This window comes from Petaurus breviceps, unplaced genomic scaffold (assembly GCF_028583685.1).
Source record: "Petaurus breviceps papuanus isolate PSGF00001 unplaced genomic scaffold, PetGlider_PUasm1.0 151, whole genome shotgun sequence".
Classification (NCBI taxonomy): domain Eukaryota; kingdom Metazoa; phylum Chordata; class Mammalia; order Diprotodontia; family Petauridae; genus Petaurus; species Petaurus breviceps.
The window spans coordinates 20488225-20513974 of record NW_027185712.1 but is presented as its reverse complement, the minus strand read 5'-3'; the positions used below and the strand labels follow the sequence as shown (position 1 = coordinate 20513974).

General features: G+C 39.7%; 1 protein-coding gene across 1 annotated transcript in view; it reads left to right on the top strand.

Annotated features, from left to right (window-relative positions):
* The first annotated feature begins 6245 nt into the window (after nt 1-6245).
* Nucleotides 6246-25750, top strand: part of SLC6A3 (solute carrier family 6 member 3) — a 105538-nt gene continuing 86033 nt past the window's right edge. The window contains exons 1-3 of the mRNA XM_069076467.1: nt 6246-6495; nt 9243-9570; nt 17497-17628. Coding sequence (XP_068932568.1) covers nt 9321-9570; nt 17497-17628 — 382 coding nt within the window. The 5' untranslated portion in view covers nt 6246-6495; nt 9243-9320. The remainder of the gene's footprint in view (nt 6496-9242; nt 9571-17496; nt 17629-25750) is intronic.

The window sequence follows — 25750 nt, the reverse complement described above, 5'->3', positions numbered from 1 at the left end:
CCTTACTGTCTCTACTTATTTCAGTCATGTCCAACTCACTCTTCATGACCCCATTTGGGGTTTTCTTGGCAAAGATACTGAAGTGGTTTGCCATTTCCTTCTCCAGCTTATTTTGCAGATGAGGAAACTGAGACAAAGGAGCTAAGTGACTTGCCCAGGGTCATGAAGCTTTAAGTGTCTGAGGTCACATTTGAACTCAGGTCTTACTGATTTCAGGCTTGGCACTCTATTCACTTTGCCTCCTAGCTGCATATAGTAGGCATTTAATAGATGCTTGCTCCATTCCCTTCCGTTTTACAGATGAAGAATCTGAGGCTTAGCAAGATTCATGGGTCATGGATCCCCTGGGAAGCAAACATTCTCAGCCCAAAGCTGTTTCCTTTCCACCTGTATTTCTAAGGATGAGAGGGTAGTTGTAGAGACACATTGAGATGATAGTAGCTTTCCAAGTTTGGTTTTGTTTATATATAGCAAGTTCTTCAATTTTCCCCCTCTCTTGTTAAGTAACTAGGACAAATAAAGCATGTCTACTCCAAGATGTACATGGTGACAGATAGGGCCGATAACTGGTAAGGAGAAAGATGGATTTGTAGGGGTAGTGGCAATGGTTTCGAGAGAAGGATTCTGGAGGGATTTTCCCACATCTTCACAGGGGAAGTGTTACAGTAGGTAATCCTTTCTTGACTTCTCTTATAACCTCCCAGATTGCTGGAAGTGCATCACGAAAAGTTGCTATTAGTTGGAAAGAGAATAAAAACACACATCCCCACCAACCTCCAGAGAACTGTGGTAAGCCAGAAAATGTAGGGGTGGTGCTTTTTGAGGGAAAAGCCTGCTATTAGTGTGGTAACTAAAGATTTGCATGTGTCTTTGGGATTGTTGTTGTTTGTCCTTATTCTTGAAGAAGAATACTAGGACATCAGGAAGATGATGTCATGATCTGCAAGTGAATTGAATTTAAGTGAGGCAGGGCTGTGCAAAGTAACCAGCCTCACTTTCTCCTCCAGAGCCATCTGAGTCCAGTGGCAAGATAACAGATCAGGATGACTAGAGATGGCCCAGGATGCGATGGAAGACCTTGGTCTTTTTAAACTAAGGTTTTTCCCAGGTCTCAGTTTGTCTAAAGCAATGCCCATGCATTGATTAAAGTTAGGTAGGAAGAAATGAGACAGAGAATGGCCTCTTTACCTAGTTAAAAAAAAAAGTCCATCTGTTAGGCAAAGATCCTCAGGTTTTCTGTTCAAAACAATTGCTATTTACACTCACTCTGAGCCATCAGAGCCCAAACAAAGACCGAATGAGGTTTGGGCTGAGACCTATTACTGGTAAATCAATGAGAGTCAGAGTGATTTGGGTTTAAGGCTTGGTTCTTAAAAGAAATCTAGCTTGTAAACTCCAAGATATTTTGTGAGTTATCAGCAACCAAAATTTATATTCCTGTAGGCAGAGCACCAGCAGGTAAGGGTATGATTCTCTGTGTGGACAGAGGGAAAGAAGGAGGGAAGGAGGGAGAAAGGGAGGAAAGGAAGGAAGGAAGGAAGGAAGGAAGGAAGGAAGGAAGGAAGGAAGGAAGGAAGGAAGGAAGGAAGGAAGGAAGGAAGGAAGGAAGGAGGAAGGAAGGAGAAGGGAGGGAGGGGGGGGGGAGGGAGGGAGGAAGGAAGGAAGAGATGCACTGCCCAACTGCAACTAGCTAGTTGGATCTCCTGCGGGGCAGCTACTGCTGCTCACAGGTTATTGTTTGTCTTTCATTCTCTAAGAGGACCGTGACATGGGGAAGATAATGTAATAATGACTTGTAAGTAACTTGGATTTAAGGCAGGGCTGTGCAAAATCACTGGCCTCACTGATAAGGCATTGCTTAAGGATTTGTTGTGTTTTCCTCCTATTAAGAATAATGATAATATCTCACATTATAATAACACTTTAAGATTTGAAAAGCAGTTCACACATAACTATCTCATTTGATCCTCATAAAACCCTGATAGGTAGGTGTTATTATTATCCCCATTTACAGATTAAGAAACTGAAGCAGGAAAGAACTTAAGTGATTTACCCAGGGTCACACTACTAATGCCTGAGAAAGAATTTGAACTCAGTTCTTCCTGACTCTGAGTCTAACACTATGAACTACTACTTCTGTAATATTGTGAGGAGCTGGTCTCAGAACACCAGGCAGCACCAAGAATATATATTGTCCCAGGTTTCCTGGGTAGGGACTAGTAGCCAAGAGAGTGAGAATGAGTGAATCAAACATTTATTAAGCACTTACTCTGTTTCAAAGCACTATGCTAAGCACTGAGATACAAACGGAAAAGTAAGGCAGGCTTCTCAAGGAGATCATATTCTAAGGGGGAAGAAAAGACACATGGAAGGTTTCAACTCAGAGAGAAATAGAAAGGTCCCATGGTACCTCTGGGGTTGAAGCACTTGATAGTGCCAACAGCTTTGGTGTTCAAAAATTTTCTTTCCTGGGTCTTCAATATATGTGTCTGCAGCAACTGCAGGAGCAGTTAAATCTCCAGAAACTCATGATGCTACAACCTCACACCCAGTTTTGAAACTCCTACCTCCTCAGTAACCCCTGCCCAGGAGTCCTGGCCTCCTCTGATTGGATAGAGTGAAGGGCAGGCATCTGGAAGCTCCTCCCAGATCTTCCAGCTATCCTATCATTTCTCCCATGACTTTGGTCCTCTGAACTTCATCATGCCCACACCAGTGACCCTTCCATCTTTCCTTCTCAGTTTCTTCTGATGTATTACCTTCCCCTATTACATTGTGAGCTTCTTGAGGGCAGAGACTGTCTTTGGCTTTTTTTTGTATCTTCAGCACTTAGCACTCTGGCTGACACATAGTAGGTGCTTAATAAATGTTTTTTTTTTCCCCGCCTACTGACTGATAGTTGTCAGGCTGGATCTCCAAAGAAGAATAGCTAGATTGTAAATTGGATAGAGTACTGAGCCCGGAGTAAGGAAGACTCATCTTCCTGAATTCAAATCTGGTCTCAGACACTTACTGGCTATGTGACCCTGGGCAGGTCTCATTACGCTGTTTGCCTCAATTTCCTTATCTGTAAAATGAGTTGGAGAAGGAAACAGAAGACCACTCCAGTATCTTTGCCAAGAAAACCCCAAACAGGATCACCAAGAGTCAAGACACTACTGAACAACAACAACCAAATCACCAAAAAGTTGCTTCCCTGGATGATATCACTGGACACTAGACCAGAATTTCTGCTGTTCCAAAGACTCTTAGGTTTAGGGCCCTGGTGTAGCTCCATCAGGGTCTGGAGGAGATGGTGCTACTTCAGCTAGGGTAACTTACCTGATTTGCATGTCATGACAGCCCCCTACCCTAGGCATACACAGTCAAGTTGACCCCTCCCATTAGGTTTTAAGGTCCTTGAAAACAATATACTGCCTTATTAATACACAGAGCCTAGCACAGTGCCTTCAACTTAGTAGACACTAAAATGTCTGATGCTTTTGATGCTTTGATGTTTTTGTAATGTACTTCCCTTTCCATTCTCTTTTCCTATAACTTCCCTTCAGGAGCTCTCCTTCCTAGTCTTTCTGATATGCCAGCTGCTCCAATTGAGAATATACCATCTCCCCCCTCCATGACTTTGTACAGGTCTGGAATGCACACCCTCCTTTCTTCTGCCTCATAGAATCCCTAGATTCCTACAATGCACAACTCAGTGAGCACTGTGAAGCCTTTCCTGACCCAAAAGACATTCTCTCCTTCTTGAAATGATTTTATATTTCCCTTATATTTGCTTATTTGTACACACACATTCTTCCCCATTTCTCTCTATGCACAGCAAAGTATAAGCTTTATGAGGGCAAGAACTGCCATCTTTTTTTTATGACAAAGTGCTTTTAACGCATGAGGCTTAGTAAATGTTTATTGAATATAATTGAGTTGAATTGAATATTTGTATTGTAAAATACAAGGAAACTCTTCCCTCTAAACCTGTTGTCAGTTTCAGAGTGCTAGTTCAGCCCTAGTGACTCCATGCAATTCAATTAATTGCAACTGTCTTGGAAAATGCAGAATCTAGTCATCGCAACCGCTAAAACAACCAGTCCTCTGGACCAATTCAGTTAGCCCCAAGGATAGCTTAAGTACAGAGGATACCCTCCCTCCTCTATAAACGTCTTAGCGAGCTGGGGTGGAGGGTGGTGGGGCGAGCAAAGGAAGGATGCAACGCCTTTCCAAGGGATATTGTGCTCCTTACTTTATCGTACTAGAGGAAGAGTCTGAGCTTCTGGCCAACCTCTCCGAGTAAACTTGCACCCCAAGCACTGCTAGTAGAGGCGCCCAGCTAAACAGAGGAGAGAGGAGGGTTAAAGGCAATCCATTTACCAGAGCTAGCTCAGCAGCCGGAAAAGAAAACAGAGAATCTTGGAGAGATCACGGACCCTGAATGGGGGTGGAGAACCCGGCATCTGTATGGAAATGTCCTGAGCTGGGACGCTGAGACTGGGCGCAGGAGGGTCTGACATGCTAGGGGGCTCCCGTTAGCTTCAACGCCAAGATTTGAGAGGTTTGCCTGGAAGGTAAGTGCCCCCGAAGGGTCGTTTTGATCTCCCATTCCCTCTTTGCAAAAAGCTGCCAGATGTGCCCCAGTCCTGCTGTATTTTATGCTCTAGGTGTCCCATGGTAAGTTAGACAAAGGAAAAATAAGTAATTAAAAAAAAAAAAATCGGGTCTATGGGGCCGGCCTTCCAGGAGCTCCATCTCAACTTCTCGGGCTAGTCAAAGGGGTCCCAATGAAGTCAGCAATGGTCTAGTAGAAAGAGTACCCGGAAGATTCGGGAATCTCCAGTACTGACGCTGCCACCAACTATTATTTGTGCCACAAGTTATTTTACCAGAGCCAAGGCACCTCTCTGGACCTCCTCATTTGTATACTTATCATCTCCTCATCTGCAAAAGGAAAAGTTGAATTAGATTAACTCTAAAGTGCTTAATTAGATTAACTCTAAAACTTTCTAAAGCTCTTTGAATCCCAGAGGGTGAAGAGGACTCGGGAAACTAGTTAGGACCCGCGGTTAAGGTCAGACTCTTGGGTTCTGATTTGGCTAGCACTCATAAGACCAGGAATTTTTACAATTTAACGCATCTCTAGAACATTGAGCAGCTTTTCGTAAACATAGAAAACAAACTGTTTAGTTCATCAGGTTCCTCAGCCTTGTGCAAAGAAAAAAAAAGCGTAAATAGCTAACATACAGAAATTACTTTTAAGTTCTGAAACTTGCTTTCTGTACATTATCTCCTTTGAAGCTCGGGATGATCCTAAGGTGTTATTATTCTTTCCCATTTTACAAATGAAGCAGCTCAGAGAGGTTGAAAAAATTATCCAGGTCCACGTAGCTAGTAAGTGTCCAACATAGCAGAAGTCATAGATTTATGAATGGAAGGAATTTAGGTAGAAACCATCTATTCTACCCACCCCCATTTAACAGATGGGGAAATTGAGGCCCAGAGAGATTAAGTGATTTACCCTAGTCACCCAAGGGGTCCTCCTGACTCCAAGTGCAGCCCTCTTTCCATTAGACCAATCTGCCCACCTAGGTAGGTGAGTGAGAAATAGGTTCCAAAAAAGTCCATCTATAACTGCTTCTTCTGGATTAGCCCATTCCTCCCACAAACCTTCCACTCTCACAAACTACACGGAAGGGCCTAAGCCCTAGTGCATAGCGACTAAAGGCAGGGGATGTGATTAAGCTAAGACTCGCTCTCCGAGAGGCTCCGGGAGACCTAAGGAAGCATTGTGGTCAGGAATTTGCTTGGTTCGGTGCATGAGGTCAGGGCTTTGGCTGAAAGGCTAGAAAAAGGTATCTTTTTCCCCAGCACGGAAGCAGGATCCCTCTATACCGATTCCCTAAAAATTTGGGACTGAACTTTTAAGTCAGGGAGCCTTCTGCAGTTGCCATCACCTCCGAAAACAGGGTGCAGGGATGTACTGGGTGAGCTAGCCCCTTCACTTCTCTGTTTCTCGCTTCCCCTTCTTCAAAAACAAACCCTTCCTCGGCGAGGGGAGGGGAAGAAGGGCGGAACGGAGGTGGGGGATTTGACTACTTGAGTTCAATGTTCCCCTAGGAGCCTGAGATTTGGGACCTCCCGATACGGAGCTGGAGGTCAGAAGGCCACTACTTCGATCAGAGAGGCGGGGATTGGAGGTGGGAAGGAGGGAGGGAGGAAGAATTTGGCCCCAGTAGTGGAGAGAGAGGAGTGGGGGGGGGGGGGGGGGGGGGGGGGGGGGCGGGGCCAGAGGGAGGACTCGGGAGCCGGGAGCTCTAAGCTGAGACTGAAAGGAGCATTGAAGTCCCAGAGAGAGCCAATGGCCGGTCCCGCGGGCTCGTGTCTTCAGAGAAGTCTGCGAGGCAGCCCCGCAGGCTTGGAAGTCCTTCTATGAAGGTGAAACTAAGACAGACCAGTTGAGTCTTGGAAAAAATAATAATCTGGAGGGCCGACTTCCTCCATAACCAGGTAAGGAAGCGACTCGGGAAGAAGCCCTTGACCCCTGCTAGGATTAAGTACCTACTTGGCTGCTCCTTTGCCCACCTACCACTCTGCCCCGGGGTCTAATGGACTCCAACTCTCCCCCCCAGGCTCCTGTATCTACCCTAATAGCCCACTTTTCCCGCTGTTCCTTCGGGTCAGCCTTTTAATGGGAGAGGGGCTTTGCACCAATCTCCTCCACCATACCTGTCTGAGGAGCTCTTTCTGGGTCAGGGCATAGGGAGTCCCTTAAGGTACCAGAATTCTCAGCCTTGTGTCCACGGGGGTCAACAGAGGCAGCGATTTAGAGAAGAGTTAACTAGAGACGGTAGTAAGTAGAAAGTACCCCCACACCCCGAAAAGTAATGTTGTGAAGAGTTAGCACTGAAAGTGCAACTTGGAATTATTGAAAAACCTAAACGTGGGCACTAATGGGCCTATTTGAAATCAGCAAGACTAGCAGTTCTGCTCTGTGTCTTTAGCTACCTCGCCCCTGGAGTAAGTGAAGAGGCGTCTTTGTTTTGTGCTCCAGGACTTGAAATCCGGAGTCGAGTCTTTAAGAGAATCAGTCCCCTCCCAAGCTCCGAAGAAACTCTCATTTCTTGGGCGTTCGTGCAGCATCCCCGCTCCGGAGTCTGGTACTTCACTGCCCACCTCCCCTAAGCAATCTGGTTCTTCTCAGTCCTGCTTTTTCTAAAGCCCTGGTGAACTGGAAGGAGCTGCTGCAGTTTGCAGAGTATATTGCCATGCAAGAAAACAAATTAAAGGGAGACCATAGATTCAGAGAAAACAATCCTGTCCATCTTTCCCAGGGCACTGACTTTTTTTTTTTTAATTCCTTAAACAGGTGGGTCTCTTCAGAGTATGGTGCGGTCAACACAGTGGGCGGCCAGTATGTGTTTGCTGATGTTGGTTTCATGTCACGATTCCTTCTTTAGTGAATCAAAGAACCTGACAGTACATAACGAGTCTGGTTCGCTCTTCCCAGACATAAAGGGACCTGTGATCGGCAAGCATATCCCCCAATATTCGTCCAAAAAAAATAATTTTCTCAACAAATACATTGTCTAAGGAGCTTTGTAAGAAAGATGATTCATTGGGGGTTAGCTAGGGTGGAGTGATTGCTTTATAAGAAATACTATTCCTGGCTGGGGAAATCTTTACTCCGGTGTCACAGTACTTAATGAAGCAAAAGGAAAACGTGTCCAGTTCCACCCTCTCCCCATTGAACTTAGTTGAAAGCTCTCTCTTTAGAGGGCTATGAGTCTGGACACCCATTGCACTTTATACAAGAGAAAAAAAAAATATTTACCTTCCGAAGCTATAGCTTTGGGAATTTGTGTCTACAATGTCCAAAATGGTGTGTATATGTGTGTGTGAGTGTGTGTGTGTTAAATGGATGTACTTAATTTTCATTTCAAGTTCATATATGTGACTGAAGAAAAAAATTAAATGACCTTTTACAAAGCACAAATGTCAAAGCTTTGAAATCTAGACAGATTAATGCCACCTTCTACTGGATTCTTTCTGAAGTATTTCCTAAGCCTAATGCATCTTTAAGCAACAGAAATCTAAGAAGCCTATTTGTTGAGTTTGCCCTTGGGGAAAACATGAATCAAACATTGCAAAATGTTTAACAAAAAGGAAATATTTGACATTAAAGTGGTTTCCTTTGAAAAGAGCTTCATTGAAAGAATCACTTCAGAAGTGACCATCATGTTTACAGTTCTGTGTTCTTGGGATGAAAAATGCTAAAGGATGAGGCACCATGGTAGAATGAAAGTATAAGTTTGGAGTGGACAGACTTGGATTCAAAAACAACTACTTGCCTGCATAACCATGAGGAAGTCACAACTTTTCTGGGCCTTAGTTTTATCTTTAAAAAGGGAATATTCCAATGGGTTTGAATAGATGACTCCTAAATGTCTCTTTGAGTATGAAAACTATGATCCTAATTAGTATTTTAACCCAACTTATCCTGTTGGATTCTAACTATTGAAAAAAGTATAATATTAAGAAAAACCTAAAGTAGGAGGTATTGTCTTAATTATGAATAAATTTGAGGTGTTTTAAGTGCCCCTTTAATATGTTACAAAGAAATTTACTTATATGGTAAAGCTTCTGGATATATTAGTTGTGCCTGGTTTTTCTCTCTTTGAATTGGTAGTTGATATTATAAATCAGGAAGCTATGTGCACATTTCTTTGATGTTTGGTAGTGGGAGAAGGGGGTCAGAGGAGAAGGAATGTAAGAGAGGTTGTATGGGGTGAATGGCATATCAGTAGACATTCATAGAAGAATGGTTTGATGATGTCTTTGATTTTGTGTTCTTCAGATAGCTACATTTTATATCTATTTGAAATGATTTTGCTTATCTATATTTGACTTTATATTTTAGAATAAACAAATGCATATATTATTTTTAAAGGTTCCATGATTTTGATGAATATTAAATTACTATCAGTAAATAAACTTTATTGTACTCAAAGCAGGGAAAGTTTTTTGGTACCAGAACACCAAATTAGGAAAGTTATACTTTGTTTTTAATGTAAGAAGAACATCCATATTTATCACCCTTTCCCTTTAATAGGTGCTTTATAGCTTGGTTCTCCATTATCTCCCTTTTCTATTCCATCATATTAAGTGCCACATGATACGTGGTATATCTACAAGTGGTTCTTGTCTGTTAAACAATTTTCTTTGCTTTTTTTTTCTTACATTGATGACCCACACAGGGAAAAGCTGAGAAGCTTCATAATATTTCATCATTCCCAAGTCTGTGCATAATTAAAACTAGATCCCCAGTGGGACAGATGTCTTCAATGGTGGCTAAAGAATCCAATGCCATGGGCCCCAAGGAAATGGAGCTCATTCTTGTTAAAGAGCAAAATGGAATGCAATTCACCAATTCAACTCTCATTAACCCAGCCCAAACCAGCATTGAAACAGAAGAAAGAGAGACTTGGAGCAAAAAGATTGACTTTCTCCTTTCCGTGATTGGCTTTGCAGTAGACCTTGCTAATGTTTGGAGATTTCCTTACCTCTGCTACAAAAATGGAGGCGGTAAGGCTGAGCACAATACTTCTGTGCATTTCTAATAACTATAACTTGGGTATTTAATGGATAAGAGTAAATAGATACAAGACATATGTGAGTTTTACATAGTTTGTCAATAAAAAATAATTTTCTTTAAATGGTGTAATGGAAAGAACACTGGACTAAATGTCAAAAGATTTGGGTTTAAGTCCTAGATTTCTCACTAATTGGCTTTCCAACTTTGACCAAGTCACTTAACTTTCAGGGGTCTTGGTTTTCTCATCTCTAAAATGGTGGGGCAGTACCCGATGACTTCTAAGGTTCTTTACAATTTGAACCCTCTGTAATTCTATGAAACTTCTGACCCATTATTAATGCATATTTTGGGCTATTTTTATATATCAAAGTGCTAAGATACTCTGAGCTATTTTTATAGGAAAGAGGATGGATTTGCAATGATCACTATAGTTTTAGAATCTCAGAATGTTGGAAATGAAAAGAACCTTACAGATCGTGTTGAAATCCAGAGAGATGAAGTGATTTGCCAGAGATTCTACAACTAGCTAATAGAAGAACTAAGACTTTTGATTTATAAAAATTATTCTTTAAGCCTTATAAAGTTGGAATAAATGTACAATTCATATTGATTATATAAGGTTCCCAATGTATTGTTAATTATGTATGCAAATAAAAATAATCCACAAACATTCTTCAAGCACCTACTATGTGTCAGGTATTGATTGTACTAAATACTTAGAAACAAATACAAAAAAATGAAACCATCTCTCTTAAGGAGCTAATATTTTGTTAGGGGAGACAATATATATTTACAGAAGAAATATGTGCAAAATAAATACAAAATTAATATTAGGTAACTATATGCAGGGGAGCTAAGGAAGGGTGTCACTAGCATTTAGGTGGATTGGGAAAGGCAAGAGTCATATCTTGAAGGAAAAGAGTAATCCTGGGAGGCAGAGGATGAGGAAGGGGCACATTTTAGGCATGGAGGCTGGTCAGTGCAAATGCATGGAGCAGACAGGAAATGGAATGCCATGAACAGAGGCAATGCCAGTTTGACTGAATTGTAGAGTTCAGGGAGAGAAATAATATAGAAGGATAGAAAGAAAAATTGGGCCCATGTTGTGAAGGACTTTAAAAACCCAACAGAGGAGTTTATATTTTATCCACTAGGGAGTCTTTAGAGCTTTTTAAGTGAGGGAATAACTTGGTCTGATCTCTACTAAAGGAAAAATCATTGACAACTATGTGCAAGATGGATTACAATGGGAAAAGAATTGAGTCAGAGAGATCAATTAGGAAGTCAGTTGTACAGGCAAGAAATAATGAAGGCCTGAACTAAGGTGGTGGCTTTGTAAGTAGAAAGGAGTTAGATTCTAGAAATGTGGAGGTTATAACCGCAACATTGATTGTTGGTAGACTGAATGATTGATTTTTAAAGGTCTACTATGACCTAGTGTAAGAATAAAAATAGTATTCTGCTATGTCAGGCAGCTGGGTAACCCAATAGGTAAAGTGCTAGGCCTAGAGTCAGGAAGACCTGAGTTCAAATCCCTTCTCAGACACATTTATTTTTATTTTTTTTTTTAAAGCAATTGGGGTTAAGTAACTTGCTCAAGGTTACATGGCCAGGTGTTTCTGGGTGGGTGCTAAGTTGGATTTGATCCCAGGTCATCCCGACTCTGGGGCCAGTGCTCTTACTCGCTGTGCTACCTGGCCGCCCCACTCAGACACATTTATTAGCTATGTGACCCTGGACAAGTCACTTTTTTTGCCTCAGTTCCCTCATCTTTAAAATGAGCTGGAGAAGGAAATGGCTAACTAACTACTCCAGAGCTCTACCAAGAAAACCTCAGATGGGGTCACAAAGATTTGTATATGACTGAACAACAACAACAACTCTACTATATCACCCTCATCATCATCATAATGCATTTAAGATTTAAAGTGCTTTAAGGTTTGCAAAGCACTTCAAAAATATTATCTCATTTGCTACTTATCTCACAACAATTCGGAGGGTAGATACAATTATTTTCTCCATTTGATAGATGAGGAAACTGAGTCAGACAGAGGTTAAGTGACTTGCCCAAGCTGACATGATTTAGTAAGTATCTAAGGCCAAATTTGAACTCAGCTCTAGCCACTGTGCCATCTAACTCATCTGTCTCTGCCATAAATTCAAACTTCAAAGTAATGTGTAAACTTTAATAAATATTCACTAAATATTTCAGTAATAATAATTGTACTTGCCTATGTAGAACCAGGGAGGAGTCATGGTGTAGGCACTGTATTTTTTCAATCTTAACTCCACTGTTAATTACCTATATGATCTTGTATGTTTCATTTAACTGCCACATCCTTTCCATTCTACCTTCACTATGTCTCTCATATATGCCCCTTCTCTCCTTTGATACTGGCAGTACCCTAGTACAGGCCTTCCTTACCTCACACCTGGACTATTGCAATAACTTATTGTTCCATCTCTGTGACTCATCTCTCCCTTCTCCAGTCCATCCTCCAAGTTGATCTGCTCAGGTCTGGCCCATGTTACATCCCCTGTTCAACATATACCAGTGGCTCCCTATTACCTCCAGGATCAAATATAAAATCTTCTCTTCTATTGTTGCAGCCCTCTAAAATCTAGCTGTTTCCTACTTTACCAGTCTTTGTATACCTTGCTCCTCTTTATGTGTTTTCCTGTCCATCGACACTGGCCTCCTTGTTGTTCCTTGTACAAAAAATTTCATCTTCCAATTGCTCCTCTTTTCTCCTGGTCTCCTGGAGTTAAAAATTCACTTACAAAAAGCCTTTTCCAATCTCTCTTAAAGCTAGTGCCTTCCCTCTGAAACTCTCTATCTATCTATCTATCATCTATCTATCTATCTATCTATCTATCTATCTATCTATCTATCTATCTATCTATCTATCTATCTATCCTATCTGTCTGTCTGTCTATTTATCTATCTACCTGCCTGTCTGTCCATCTATCTGTCCATCCATCCAGCCATTCCTCAATCCATCTATCTACATATCTACCTACCTGTCTACTTATCTATTCATCTCTCTCTATCACTCTCTCTCCATCCAATCATCCATCTCCACATATAAACATATATACATTTGTATATATAAACATACATACACATACCTATTTATACATATATATATATATGGGTATGTGGGTGTGAGTGAGTGATTGTATACATCTTATTTGTACATAATTGTTTGAATATCATCTCCTTCATTAAACTGTCAGCTCCTTAGGAGCATGGGCTGTCCTTTGCCTTCCTTTGCACTCCCAGTGCTTAGTACATGTGTCTGGCACATCATAGGTATTTATTTGTTTGGGTTTTTTTTTGGGGGGGGTGTTGGAGGGGGAAAGCACCACTTTAGTGTCTAGTGTCTGAGGTCACATTTGAACTCAGGTCCTTCTGACTCCGGAGTTGGTGCTCTATTCATTGTGCCACCTAGCTGCCCCTCATTGTAAGTATTTAATAAATGCTTTTGATTAGACTTCTTTGACCCATAATTTCCTCATACAGGAGCTGAGAAAGAGTTGAACTAATAGATCTAAGATCTATCATATATCTAAATCCTACAATTCTAGAAACTAGGATCCCTGACTCTCAGTGTGAGGCTGCTTCCTCATTTAACTATTATGGCAGAAGATATTGGACATGGAACTAATGTAATCTTTGCCTCATAGGGACTGAGCTTGGCTTGATTAGTGAGACATAATAACCAGTTTACTGAGGAGGCACAGACATCAGTTGTATATAAAGTGTACATATATGATACCTATATATATTTATGTGTATATACACACATATAATATATAGTATTTATGTATACATGCATAATTTTTCCTCAAAAGTCCCAACCTCATTTTCATCAGATATTTTAAAACAATAAGAAATATAGGTATTAAAATTCTAATATGTGCACTACTTTACCTTTAATCATAAAGACTAATTTATATTATTATATTCAAGCCAACTTGATATAAGAACCACCATTTTTAAATTGTCTGAGTTTTATTCTGGATTTCAAAATAGAGGTACTACTTTTTTTTCAGCAATGACTATTTTATTTTTACTAAAATATAAATATATTAAACTTTACTTTGAATTAGAAGGCCACTCCCTAGGTAAGGAATGCCAACAACTGACGGTGTAGGACAAATGGTGAACTAAAGAGTCAGGCTAGGAGAGCATAGTTGGGTAACAATGCTGGTTTAATAGAGTAGTATAATTGATTACATATCTTTCTTGTTTATGCATGGAAAGTTTTACAGTGAACTTTGAATCACCAGTTTATCAGGCTCAGGAATGCACTCAGCAAAATATAGATATCAGCAAAAGACCTTGACTACCAAGCTGCTTCCCACATGCCTGGACTGCTTGTAGGAGACACAGAAATAACTCTTGATACTAATTGCCAAATATTCTTCTTGGGGAAAGATATGGCACACCTGTCCAGAGGGGACTTTCCACCCTCCTGGATTCTAACAAGTCAACAAGTCCAGACTTGGACATAGCTCAATGAGTCTCTGGACTCATTGGACTCACAAGTCTCTGGACTCAGACACAAGCTCAAGAATCTGGTAGACTTGGCCCCCCACAAAGGAATGCATCCAAAAGAGCAAATGGAGATTTAACATATAAGGCACCTATTTAGGCTGAACTTCCAGTTCCATGTGGCAATCAACAACTAACTGGACTACAAATGTAAGGGCTAATAATATGCAATATGATCTTAGGAAAAAAACCTATTTGTCTCAATTTTCTGATCTGTATTGGGGATTTCTTTCTATTTCTTCCAGAAGTTCTGTCTTGTAAACTCACAGAACAAATTGAATTCCAGTTCTTCAAAGTGGTCTCCCTGTTCGCTGGTAATGGTGGCAGCAATGCTGCTGCTGACAATAATAGCCTAACAATAATAACTGAATGATGTCTACTAAATAATAAAATGTATTTATTATAATTATTATACTACTTATTATAAACATTATACTTAATAATAATGTCTACTTAATAACCGAACTATGTTTACATAGCATTTAAAGATGGGGAAAGTGTTTTACATAAATCATCTCGTTTGATTTCACAACCCAGTTAGATAAATATTACAGCCATCATTGTTCCCATTTTCCCAAGATTAAAAAATTGGAAGCTGACGGCTTGTTCCCCTGTAGAGTGTTTTCTAGGAGAATCACTTCATCCATCAGCTGGCACTGTGTGAACTAGGTCAGGAAATACCAGTCATTTACTTCCCTTAGATGCCAAGAAAGAACTTCTTGGGGGTCTCTCCTTGCTTCCCTATGTGTATAGCATGTTGGAAACTCACACCATTGCCCTGTGTTGCTGTTCATCTGTTTCAGTTGTTTCTGACTCTTCATGTCCCCATTTGGAGTTTTCTTGGCAAATATACTGGAGTGGTTTGCCATTTCCTTCTCCAGATGAGGAAATGAGGCAAACAGGGTGAAATCACCTGCCTAAGGTCATGCAGCTAGTAAGTGTGTAAGGCCAGATTTGAACTCACAAAGATGAATCTTCCTAACTCTAGGCCAGGTCCTCTATCAACTGCACCACCTAAACTGCCGTGCTATTGTGCCACTTAGTATCCTATACTGATGCTGTACAGAGTTATCACTGCACCCTGGAGGACAGGGACCCATATCAACCAGTGCTTCTCCCATATCATGGCAGACAAACTGTCAACTCCATTTCCCCTTATCACTGCCATCTATTGAAGGAAAACTCCCTTCATTCTACTACTTCTCCCTATAAACTCATCCTCATCCATCTCAATCATAAATGTCCACAATGCATATCCTCTTCTCCCCTTATGTATAAGTATGCCCTCTGGAACTCCCATTCTGTCTATAATGGAGTCCTCTTCATCCTGAGTTTCTCATAAAAATGTCCTTGCTTCATCTTTTGGAGCTAAAAGAAACCTTCTAAAAGATGCTGCATCCTTGGCCATCTTCCCCGGTAGCAGATGCACTTTCTCTCGTTACCCAACATCCTAGATTGGGAAGAAGAGTAGACACACTCTTTGCTTCTCACTGCCATTTGTAGACTCCTTTTTCCTACTATTGAGTATCCTGTTCTCCTTTGAGCTTCACTCTGTCTGTCCATATTGCCCTGCCACAATTCCAGGACAGAAATGTACACTGGAAAGCATGCTAGATTTGGAGTCAGAGAATCTGATTTGGAATCCTAACTTCACTGCTTACTAGCTGTGTGATCTTAGAAAGTCACCTAAACTCTCTGGACTTCTTCATCTGTAAAATTAGTGTTTTAGACTAAATGGACTCCAATGCTCCTTTTAATGCCAAATATATGATCTGTTAGCCTCCAGGTCATTCTCTCTTATTCCAAGGAATTTTGTATCTGACTTACATTCTTCCTCTCCACTCCAATATCTGCTTTCATACTTAAGGACTTTGATATCCAGGTTCATAACATCTTGGCCTTCTAAGTTCATCAACCTTCTCAACTCCATGACCTACATCTTCACTCCACCTCAGTCACCTGTAGGAATGGATCACATTGCCTATAACTGTGCTACCACCATTATTTTTATTAGGAAATCCTTTTGTCTGATAATATATTATTTTCTTCCATCTTTCCCTCTGCTTCACTCTCTCTAACCCTATTTTTCATCCTGACCATAACCTCCCATCCCTCCATCTTACCCTATTCATCTAATTCATCATTCTGCCTCACTTTCCTTCCAAACTGGGATGGGAAGACAAATGTGGGTAGTTCAGAGTTGTAAGACAGAGGGAAGTACACATCAAGTTAGATATTTTTGTCTTGGGAACATTAATAGGATATAGTTATGTCAAATTGGACAGGAGAAAAGTTTCCAATGGGATATAAAATTTCTCATAGTCCTTTAGGTACTATGAGAATGTCTAGTCTACCCAATAATATGTAGCTTTTTGAAAGCATAGAAAGACAGATTTAAAGTCTCACTTCCACAATCCTCATTCATCATTTTCCTATTTTGTATTTACATAAGTGCATTGAGAAGCAGTGATTGGGTAATACTGCATAAGATGTCCATATAGTCAAAATGACTGACACTGTCTTGCTGATGAAATGACATGCTTGGCATAATCAAGTCCAATGAATTGCTGAAAACCTAGAGGATGTTCATGTCTGGTGATGGTGATCTACAGCAAAGATGTGAAACTTAAAACATTTCAGCCACAACCACAAAACTCCCAAGTGCTGCCCAAACCAGATTAAAATGTAATTCAGAAATGTTTAACAACATTAAAATTCAACATAGATAATGTTAATTTGTGTTTTTTTAGGTCAATATGTGGCTCTCAGAGATCTGTTTCTATTTGAGTATGACACCACTAGTCTGTAACACAGACCCTATGCTCTAGCCACATATGGCTGTGACCCATGCCTCCATCCCCACAAACTAGTAATATCACATAGATTTCCACTAGTCCCAGGAAGTCTCATCCCTGACTTCTCTCTCCAATGGCCTAACTTCATGAGGATTTTCAGTAATTCAAATCCTCCTTTACTTCATATGCCTATATCCAATATGGGGAAACATAGATGAGAACTCCAATTGCCTGAATAATCTCTTTAGCAACCTCACTTAATGTTTTTTCAGCATGGTTTAAGAGAAAGAGTGATGACCTTGGAATCAACCATTTTGATGATGTTTAACAGTCTCTGACAGTAATCAACTGTATGATTATAGACAACTTTAACTTTTAAGTTTCCTTATTTGTAAAATGAGGACAAAAACAATTGTACTGCCTACTTCACAGGATTGTTAGGAGGAATGCGCATTTGGTAGACCTGAAGGCACTAAAAAAAAAAGTGAGCTCATTGCTTCAGTGTGACAGGAATCTCAATATATTGATCACCTTGGTGATCACATGTTATCCTTCCTTTACAGGAGCCTTCCTGGTCCCATACTTGTTTTTCATGGTGATTGCTGGGATGCCACTTTTCTACATGGAATTGGCATTAGGACAATTCAATAGGGAAGGAGCTGCTGGAGTCTGGAAAATCTGTCCAATATTAAAAGGTAAAGCTGCAGTTTTGGGAATGGGATGAAGATCCTATTTCGATACATAGGAAGGAAAGAAGGAAAGAGAGAAAGAAGAAAGGAAGGAGGGAATAAAGAAAAGCAGAGAAGGCAGGAGAGGACAAAGGAAGGAGAGAAGGAATGAAGGAACAAAGGAAGGAAGGATGGAAGGAAAGAGGGAAGAAAGGAAGGAAGAAAATATGGAAGGAAAGAGGGAAGGAAAAAATGAAGGAAGGAGGGGGCAAAGAAGTAACAAAGGAAAGAAGGAAGGAGTGGAGGGAGGGAGGGGAAGGAAGCAAGGGGGAGTGAAGGAAGAAGAACAAGAGGGAGGGTGGAAGAGAAGGATTGATTAAGCACTTACAGTTCAGGTACAGTACTAAGTGTTGGAGATATAAATAGAAGCGAAAAGAAAGATAGTCCCTGCCCTCAAAGAGCTTAAAATGTAATAGGGGCAGACAAGACCCAAGAGAGTTGAGAAGAAGAGCAGGGGAAGAGGTTGGAAGCACTGAATTTGGAGGCATGGTTTAAAATTCCAGAAGTCCATAACAGGGCTAGGAGGGGAATGAAGTCTGGCTTGGACTGCTCCACAAAAAAGAGACCACAGGAGGAATTTACCAGTGGGAGGAGAGGGAAAGACTTAAGAAACATTCCAAGTTCTGAAGGCTATTGTGGTGATCAGGTGCTGCAGGTCAAGGAAGCCTGGGTGCTGAGGGAAGTTCCAGGATGAGACAGAGGAAGAGGTAGGGTTTTGAGTCTGGAAGTCAGGAACAGGGCCAGGAAGACATTTTGCAATCAATAATAATATCTAGCATTTATTTCTGTAGTAGTTCAAAAGCATGAATTTTTAATGCCATTTGACATGTATACACAATTATTTTAGCCCTATTTAAAAAATCCAACATCTCTCCAAGACTTCAGTCTCTTAGTATTAAAATTCGCATCAGTTTTGTTTATTGGGACACCAAGCTAGAAATGCTCATTTGTTGTGGGGCTTTTGTTGTTCTTTGAAGCAAAGCACCATTTGCTTCCAAATTGCCTGACTTTGTACCCAGAACCTTTAAATAAACTCTACTTTTCAAAAGTAAAATAAGGAAATCAGGACCATTAGGGGAGAGAAACAAAAGAGGTACTTCCAGGAAAAGACCAGTGCAGAAGGAAACCATAAAGCAAAAAGAATTCATACTGGCCACTTCTCCAGAATATTAGGTGACCACAGGAGAACACTGATAGTTGCCTCAAACCTCACGTTTTTCTGTGGAGGCAATTTCATAGTTCTCCTCCTTCCCAAGAATTGCTTCCAAGGGACAAATGCAAGGATCAAAAGAGTAGTGTGGTATAGTGGAATGAACACTGGATTTAGAATCAAAGATTCTGGGTTTTCCATTTCCTTTTACATGGCCTTGGGTAAATCATTTATACTTAACTCTCTGAGTCTCCGTTTCCTTCTCTATAAAATGAGAGGTTTAAACTAAGTGATTTCTGAGATTCCCTTCAGTTCTAAAACCCATGATCCTATGTTTTCATTGGGGATGGATTTTCTCTACTTCAGAGATAGATGAGTCTAACAGCAACCACCAGTCCTAATACTACTTTCGCCTAAATTAATGAATAAACATCCAGGGCCTATGTTTGATCTCCCAATTTACTGAATGATAGCTCCTTGAGATTATGCTATTCCTTGCCCTTGAAGTATTAACTATTTAGAATCATTTATTATTATTTATTAGAATTGTTTATCCATTTTAATAAAGATGAGCGTTGTTTAAAGATCAATATGGATATTTACTGAGAAGTTCCAAAAACTACATGTAATCATCAGAAAAGCAGAAAGGCACATAGTAAGAGCTTAATAAATAGTGACTGATGGGCTGATTGCTTGTGTTTAGGATTCTGTTTGTCAAGTTAATTATCTCTACTTCCTTATACAAATCTGGCATGGTTTTAAAGCCTAACCTGGTCACTCTTCTCTGTATACTCACCAACTTATCTCTGTATTTCTTATAATATGGCATCTAAAGCTCAATACAGTTCTGCAGATATCATCCAGCTGGAGCAGAGTATGGTAGAACTATCACCTCCCTAACCATGGATGTCATGTTTCTCTTCATGTACTCAAAAACTGCATTTGCTTTTGGGGTAGCCATATTATACTGTTGGTTAATGCTGGACTTGCAGTTCATTCATTTTTGAACCCAGGTGTGACTTTGTTTGCATTTTTCCTATTACATTTCATCTTACTGAATTTGGTCCAATGTTGTAGCTGGTAAAAATCTTTTTGGATCTTGACTTTTTTGGATCCAACATGAAAGTTATGCCTTCTAGATTTTTGTCATAAGCAGGGTGGTCATGACTGCCAATATGTACATCTGGCTGGGCCAATTCACCCCTTCAGTGCTGAAGACTCTGGTGTCCTTCCTGATACTACTGTGCTATTCTCCTCTGTTTTCTGTTGGCTACCTACCACATCTTCACTTGGAGCTGGGCATGTCTCTTGACTTATGGTTAGTGGGCTGCTCTCTGCTACCATCTGCTGGTCTACAGCTGTCTAACCTCTTTTAAGTCATCTACTACCCTCTGCTTTCATCTGCTATGGGTCCTAGTAAGCCTCTTCCTGGTAAGAAAGGCTAAAGTTCTTTTTATCACATAGTCTAGAATTATGAGCTACCACACCACAAAACCCAGCAGAACTACCAGCATCAGATGAGGGTATAGTCTTTTGACAAATTTTTCTTTTTTAAAAAACCCCACATTTAAAAAAAAATTCAGTAAAAATCTACCCTCTCTCCTTCCCATCACCCCTAATTGAGAACAAAAGAAAGACAAAATTCCCTATACATGTATAAAACATATATATGCTCAAGCAAATCAAATCTCCACAATGATCATGTATAAAGAAAATCTCTCTGAGAGCTTTTGTCTCCCCATCAGGATACAGGTGGCATATTTCATCATTAGGATTCTGGAATTATGGTTGGTAGTCACACTGATATTCATTTATAGTTGTTTGTATTTACCGTATTGCTCTCTTCCTATAAATTCTCCTGGTTCTGTTTACTTCATTTTGCATCAGTTCAAATGAAATATCTACCTGGTGCATTGGATAGAGCTTTGGTCCAGAGTCAGGAAGATCTGTGTTCAAATACAGCTGTAGACATTTGCTAGCTGTGTGACCCTGGGCCAGTCACTTAACCTCTGTCTGCCTCAGTTTTCTCAGCTATAAAATGGGGGTCATAATAGCACCTATTTTCACAGGGTTACTGTGAGGACCAACTGAGATAATATCTGTACCAGGCACATTGTAAGTGATTAATAAACACATTCTCTTCTTTTTTCCTTTCCCCAAATAAGTCTTCCCAGGTCTCTCTGAAGCTATCTACTTTATTGTTTCTTACAATAATTTTCCATAACATTTATATATCATAAATTGTTCAGCCATCTCCCAATTTATGGGCTTAGAGAGTTATAAATATTGTAAATATTTCTGCACATATTTACATTTTGTTCTGCCTAAGACTAATCCCTTCTTTGAGCTACTCTCTCACTAATTCCCCCTTCTTCTCTTTCCCCCCTATTTTGCTGTTGAATGAGATGTACTTTTGTACCCAACTGTGTTTGTGTGACATTTCCTCCTCTAACCTATAGAGAAGACAGTGAGGTTCAAGTGTCAACTGCTTTCCTTCTTCTTTGTTTATAATAGATGTCTATTGCACATCTTAATTATGTGAGTTAAGAGACTCCCTCTACAATCCCTATGAAGCTAAGGCTCAGTGGGGACACAGGTATCATCTCTTCATATTAGAATGTAAGCAGTTTATCCTTATTTAGTCTTTTATCATTGTTAATTTGTATTTACCTTCTAATGTTTCTATTACTTCCTGTGTTTGAACTTCAAAGTTTCTACATAACTTTGGTCTTTTCATCAACAAGGCTTGGAAGCCCATTATTTCATCAAACGTTGTTTTTTCCCCCCTTTAGGATTATATTCAGTTTTGCTTGATTGTAAAGCAGTCCTTTAGCTTCTAGAACATTGTAAATACAAGCTTTCTGACCCTCAATAGTAGTGGATTCTAAATCCTTTATGAACTTGCCTTTTGCTCCTTGATACTTGAATTTTTGCTTTCTGGCAGCTTTGCAGTGTTTTCTTTTGCTTTGTTTGACCTGAAAGCTTTGGATTTTGGCTAACACATTTCTGGAAGCTTTAATTTGGAAGTTTTTTTTCAACAGGTGACTGGTGGATTCTTTTTTATTTCTACTTTGCCCTCTGATTTTAAGAAATTTGGAAAGTTTTTTTGTTTCTTGAAATATGATGTTTTGGTCTTAAGTCTTATTTTGATCATAGCATTTAGGTAGTCCAATGATTCTTCATTTTTTCCTCATCAATCTGTTTTTCAGGTCAGTTTTTAGATAACTTACATTTTATTCTATTTTTTTCAGTCTTTTGACATTATTTTAATATTTCTCATTGTTTCATGAAGTCATTAGCTTCAATTTGGTTCATTCTAATTTTCAGGGAGTCAGTTGGGTGAGGTTTTGAACTTCTCATGCCAAACTGTTAATTCTCTTTTTAATTCTTTCTTCTATAGCTTTAGTACTTTTTCCAATTGTTTTTTCCTCTAACACTCTTATTTCCTTGAGAAAAAAAATGTCTTAAACTCCTTTTAAAAACTCTATCTTTATTCCAAAAATTTTAGTTAAATCTGTGTCCAAGCTGCGCTTTTCTTTTAGGCTTTACTTGATGTTTTGGAATCCTTCTCTTCTTCTGGGTTTGTGCCTTGAGTATGTTGTCATCATAATAGTTTTAGGGGTTTTTTTTTGGTTAGATTAGTTTTTGTTTGTTCATTCTTCCAGCCTACTTTATGACTTCAGATTTGATGCTAAGACCAGACTATGTATACTTCTAGAGGGAAAGTATTGGCTGGTCTTTTTGCTTCTTTCTTGTACTATTGATCATTGCATTGTTCCAGAATTTCAGGGATAGCTCAGTTTGGAAATTTGCAAGCTTTTGTTGTTCCCAAGGTGGTATGATCCAAGATAAAGCATGATTGGTGCTCCCCATCCTTGTCTGAGCTCTGCAATTTCCTGGCCTGGCTTTGGGTGTGAGCAACTATAGACTGATTGTGCAGCTCTGTTAGTTCAGTGACAGAAATGCAGGCTCCCCTTTGGTTTGGAATTCCTTCCATCCACAGTCTTCAGAGACCCACTGCTACTGCTTTCTGCTGAACCTACTCTTCTCTTGGCACACAGTGGAGGACCTGAGATCAGTTCCCTTCCTCAGCCTGACCTGTGTCTATAACCCAATACTGGGTAGTGGGTGACAAAGCTTCTAGTTTGCATGAGTACCTGTCAAGGAACTCCAGTATGGATCTTAGGGTGCTCAGTGTGGTTCTGGAAACTTTTGTATTGATACAAAGCCTCTCTTTGTGTGCTGGGGTCCTTAGCCCATAATGTACTTTGTACCAGACTCCAACCCCAATGTCTATACAACTGTCTGTCTTCCTGTGCCAAACTGGGCTAGAAAAATGACTCCCTGTGACTTTGTCTTGAATTTCTCCATCAGGATTTAGTCAGGTATGTTTTCTAGATCTTTTGGGGAAGCAAGTCACTCCATGTTTTGGTGCTTTAGGCAACTCTCTAAAAGGACAAAAAGTTGTAGAGAAAGTGCCAACTTGTAGTGGTAGGGAGTGTTTCCTTATCTGGGAGTTTCCTATGCCTGTGAAATCACAGGTCCATTCCTTCCCCCCTGTACTAGCAGGAAGGGATGAGACAACAAAGCAGGGGCCAAGCTGTGAGTCAGGGTTTCAGAGGAGCTCCTTGAAAAAGGTCCAAGAGAAAAGAACTGGCAGAAAACCACCAAAGGAAGATAAAGAAAAGGGAGATGAAAAGAGAGTCATCCCTAAACTGAAAGCTATCCTTAGGAGGGAATAAAACCCACAGGAAACCCTGGGGACCAAGCCTGGAACAGAAGAATCTGTGTCAAAGGACTTGCTAGATCTCTCAACTGTCTTACTTTCCCACATACAGGATATTATATTCCATACTGTCTTTCTCTTTTTATTATTGTGATCTGTATCTTTACAAGCCTGGAATCACAGATTTAGGGCTTGAAAGGACTTTAGAGTTCACCTGTCTCAGGTTCTTAGCCTTTTTTGGTCTCAAGGACTCCTTTGGCAGTTTGGTGAAGCCAATGACCCCTTTTCAGGATAATATTTTTAAATATTTGAAATAAAATACATCAACTCAAAAAAGAAACCATTTATATTGAAATCATTATTAAAATATTTGTAAAAACAAGTTGCATAGACCTCAAGGGATAAATTCCTGATACCTAGCTTAGCCTATTCATTACAGAGAAGACCATTCTGGAGCCCAGAGAGTTTAAGTTACTACTTAAGATTACCTGGACAGCAGGTGACGAAACTGGGACTAAGACTCAGATCTTCTCATTCACCCTCCAGTTTTGATCCTTCTGTGGGGCCATACTAGATACATACATACAAACAAAGTCATAGCCATCAAAGGTAGCATTTCATGGAATATCAGCAGAAGAGAACCCACTGGTTTTTTAGGGATGTCTGTTTCATTTCATCAAATGATTTGAGAAAAAATAGTCACTCTTGAAAGTCATAGGATATTCTTTGTGTCTTAATACCTTACTTTGAAACTTGAAATAAGAGTACAATAGTAGATTAGGGAGAGAATGAATGGGAGGTGGTCATTATGAAGATTTTCCTTCCAGATATGGAATCTAGACACTTAGCACCCAACTGATTTCATGGCTAGGCTTGTTTTCACCATCAACTTTTATAACTGAGTCATTGTCTAGTGGTTTTAAATAAAAATTTGTCAAGAAAACATTTTGCAACTGGTAAGAGAACCTGAGGCAATCTAAATCTTGAGTCATGTAAAGTATTAGCTATAACAATAAGCAGGAATGTTTATTGAGAAAACATTCATCAACATTATTTATAATTAAAGATTGTTAGAACTGGATGGGTTCTTAGAGATTGGATAATCTAACCCATTCATTCTTCAGTTAAAGAGACAACTTTAAAAATCTAAAATCAGTTTGGTTGAAATACTTAGTAGACAACTTCTCTTTTGAAATAGAATTAAAATGTTAGAATGTTAGCATTTTTATTTATCCCTTGTGAGTCTGCATTTTTATAGCACTTTAAAGTTTACAAAAGTTTATTATCTGTATTGTATAATGGGGAAGATGAAATCCAGAAAGGGTAATTGACCTGGGTAGCATTTAATTGGAAAGGAATCATGGTTGTTCCCACTCCTTGATCCCTATGATTTAATGGATTGTAAATCATCAAACAATCATCCAGGGATGGAAATATAAATATTCATTTAGGCTCTTATTGTAATGAACTTTTCTCTTGAAAATCATATACCAAAATAAAAAAGGCCACAATCATCAAACTATGGGCACCATTTTTTTTTTTCAGATTTAGCATTTCATTAGTGTTTGAGAGCTTCTGGTGAGGAAATTTCTTTACCACTTCATACCATCATTCTACATACAAATTCTCTGTAATTTAAAGAGTTCCCTGTAATGCTGAGTGGTTATGATATGTCCAGGTAACAAGATCAGAACCCATGTCCTTCTGACTCCAAAACCATCTCTCTACCCACTACTCCATGCTTCCTGTCAGTGAAAGAACTATATTAAATTTGGTATGCCTCAAAGGCAGCTGTTATATTGATTCATTTCTAAAATCTTTCCAAAGCAAAAATATGACTTAAATTCTCTGCAATGTAGTGTATCTGGGGACTACTGCAAAGTAGAAATTGCAAAACTGGGAAACCTAAAAGTTCCTACCCTTTTTCTTCTAATATACTAGAAATTCTAATCTAGACAAAAATTGGCCTCCTCCCTGTCCCCTAACTGCAGCCATAACTAGTAATTTGGCACCTAGAGCAATTTAGTTAGGGAGAGACAAAGAGCCCAGGATACCATGAGTATAGACATGTGACCATGAGACTGCAAGCTGTTGAGGTTAATACTAAGAGAATAAAAAGGAGATAAACTGTAATTTGGCCAAAAAAGACAGCTCTCAGATAACTTCCTAGTTTAATTAATTATTCTTGCTAACTAGGTGCTAAACCCAATTGT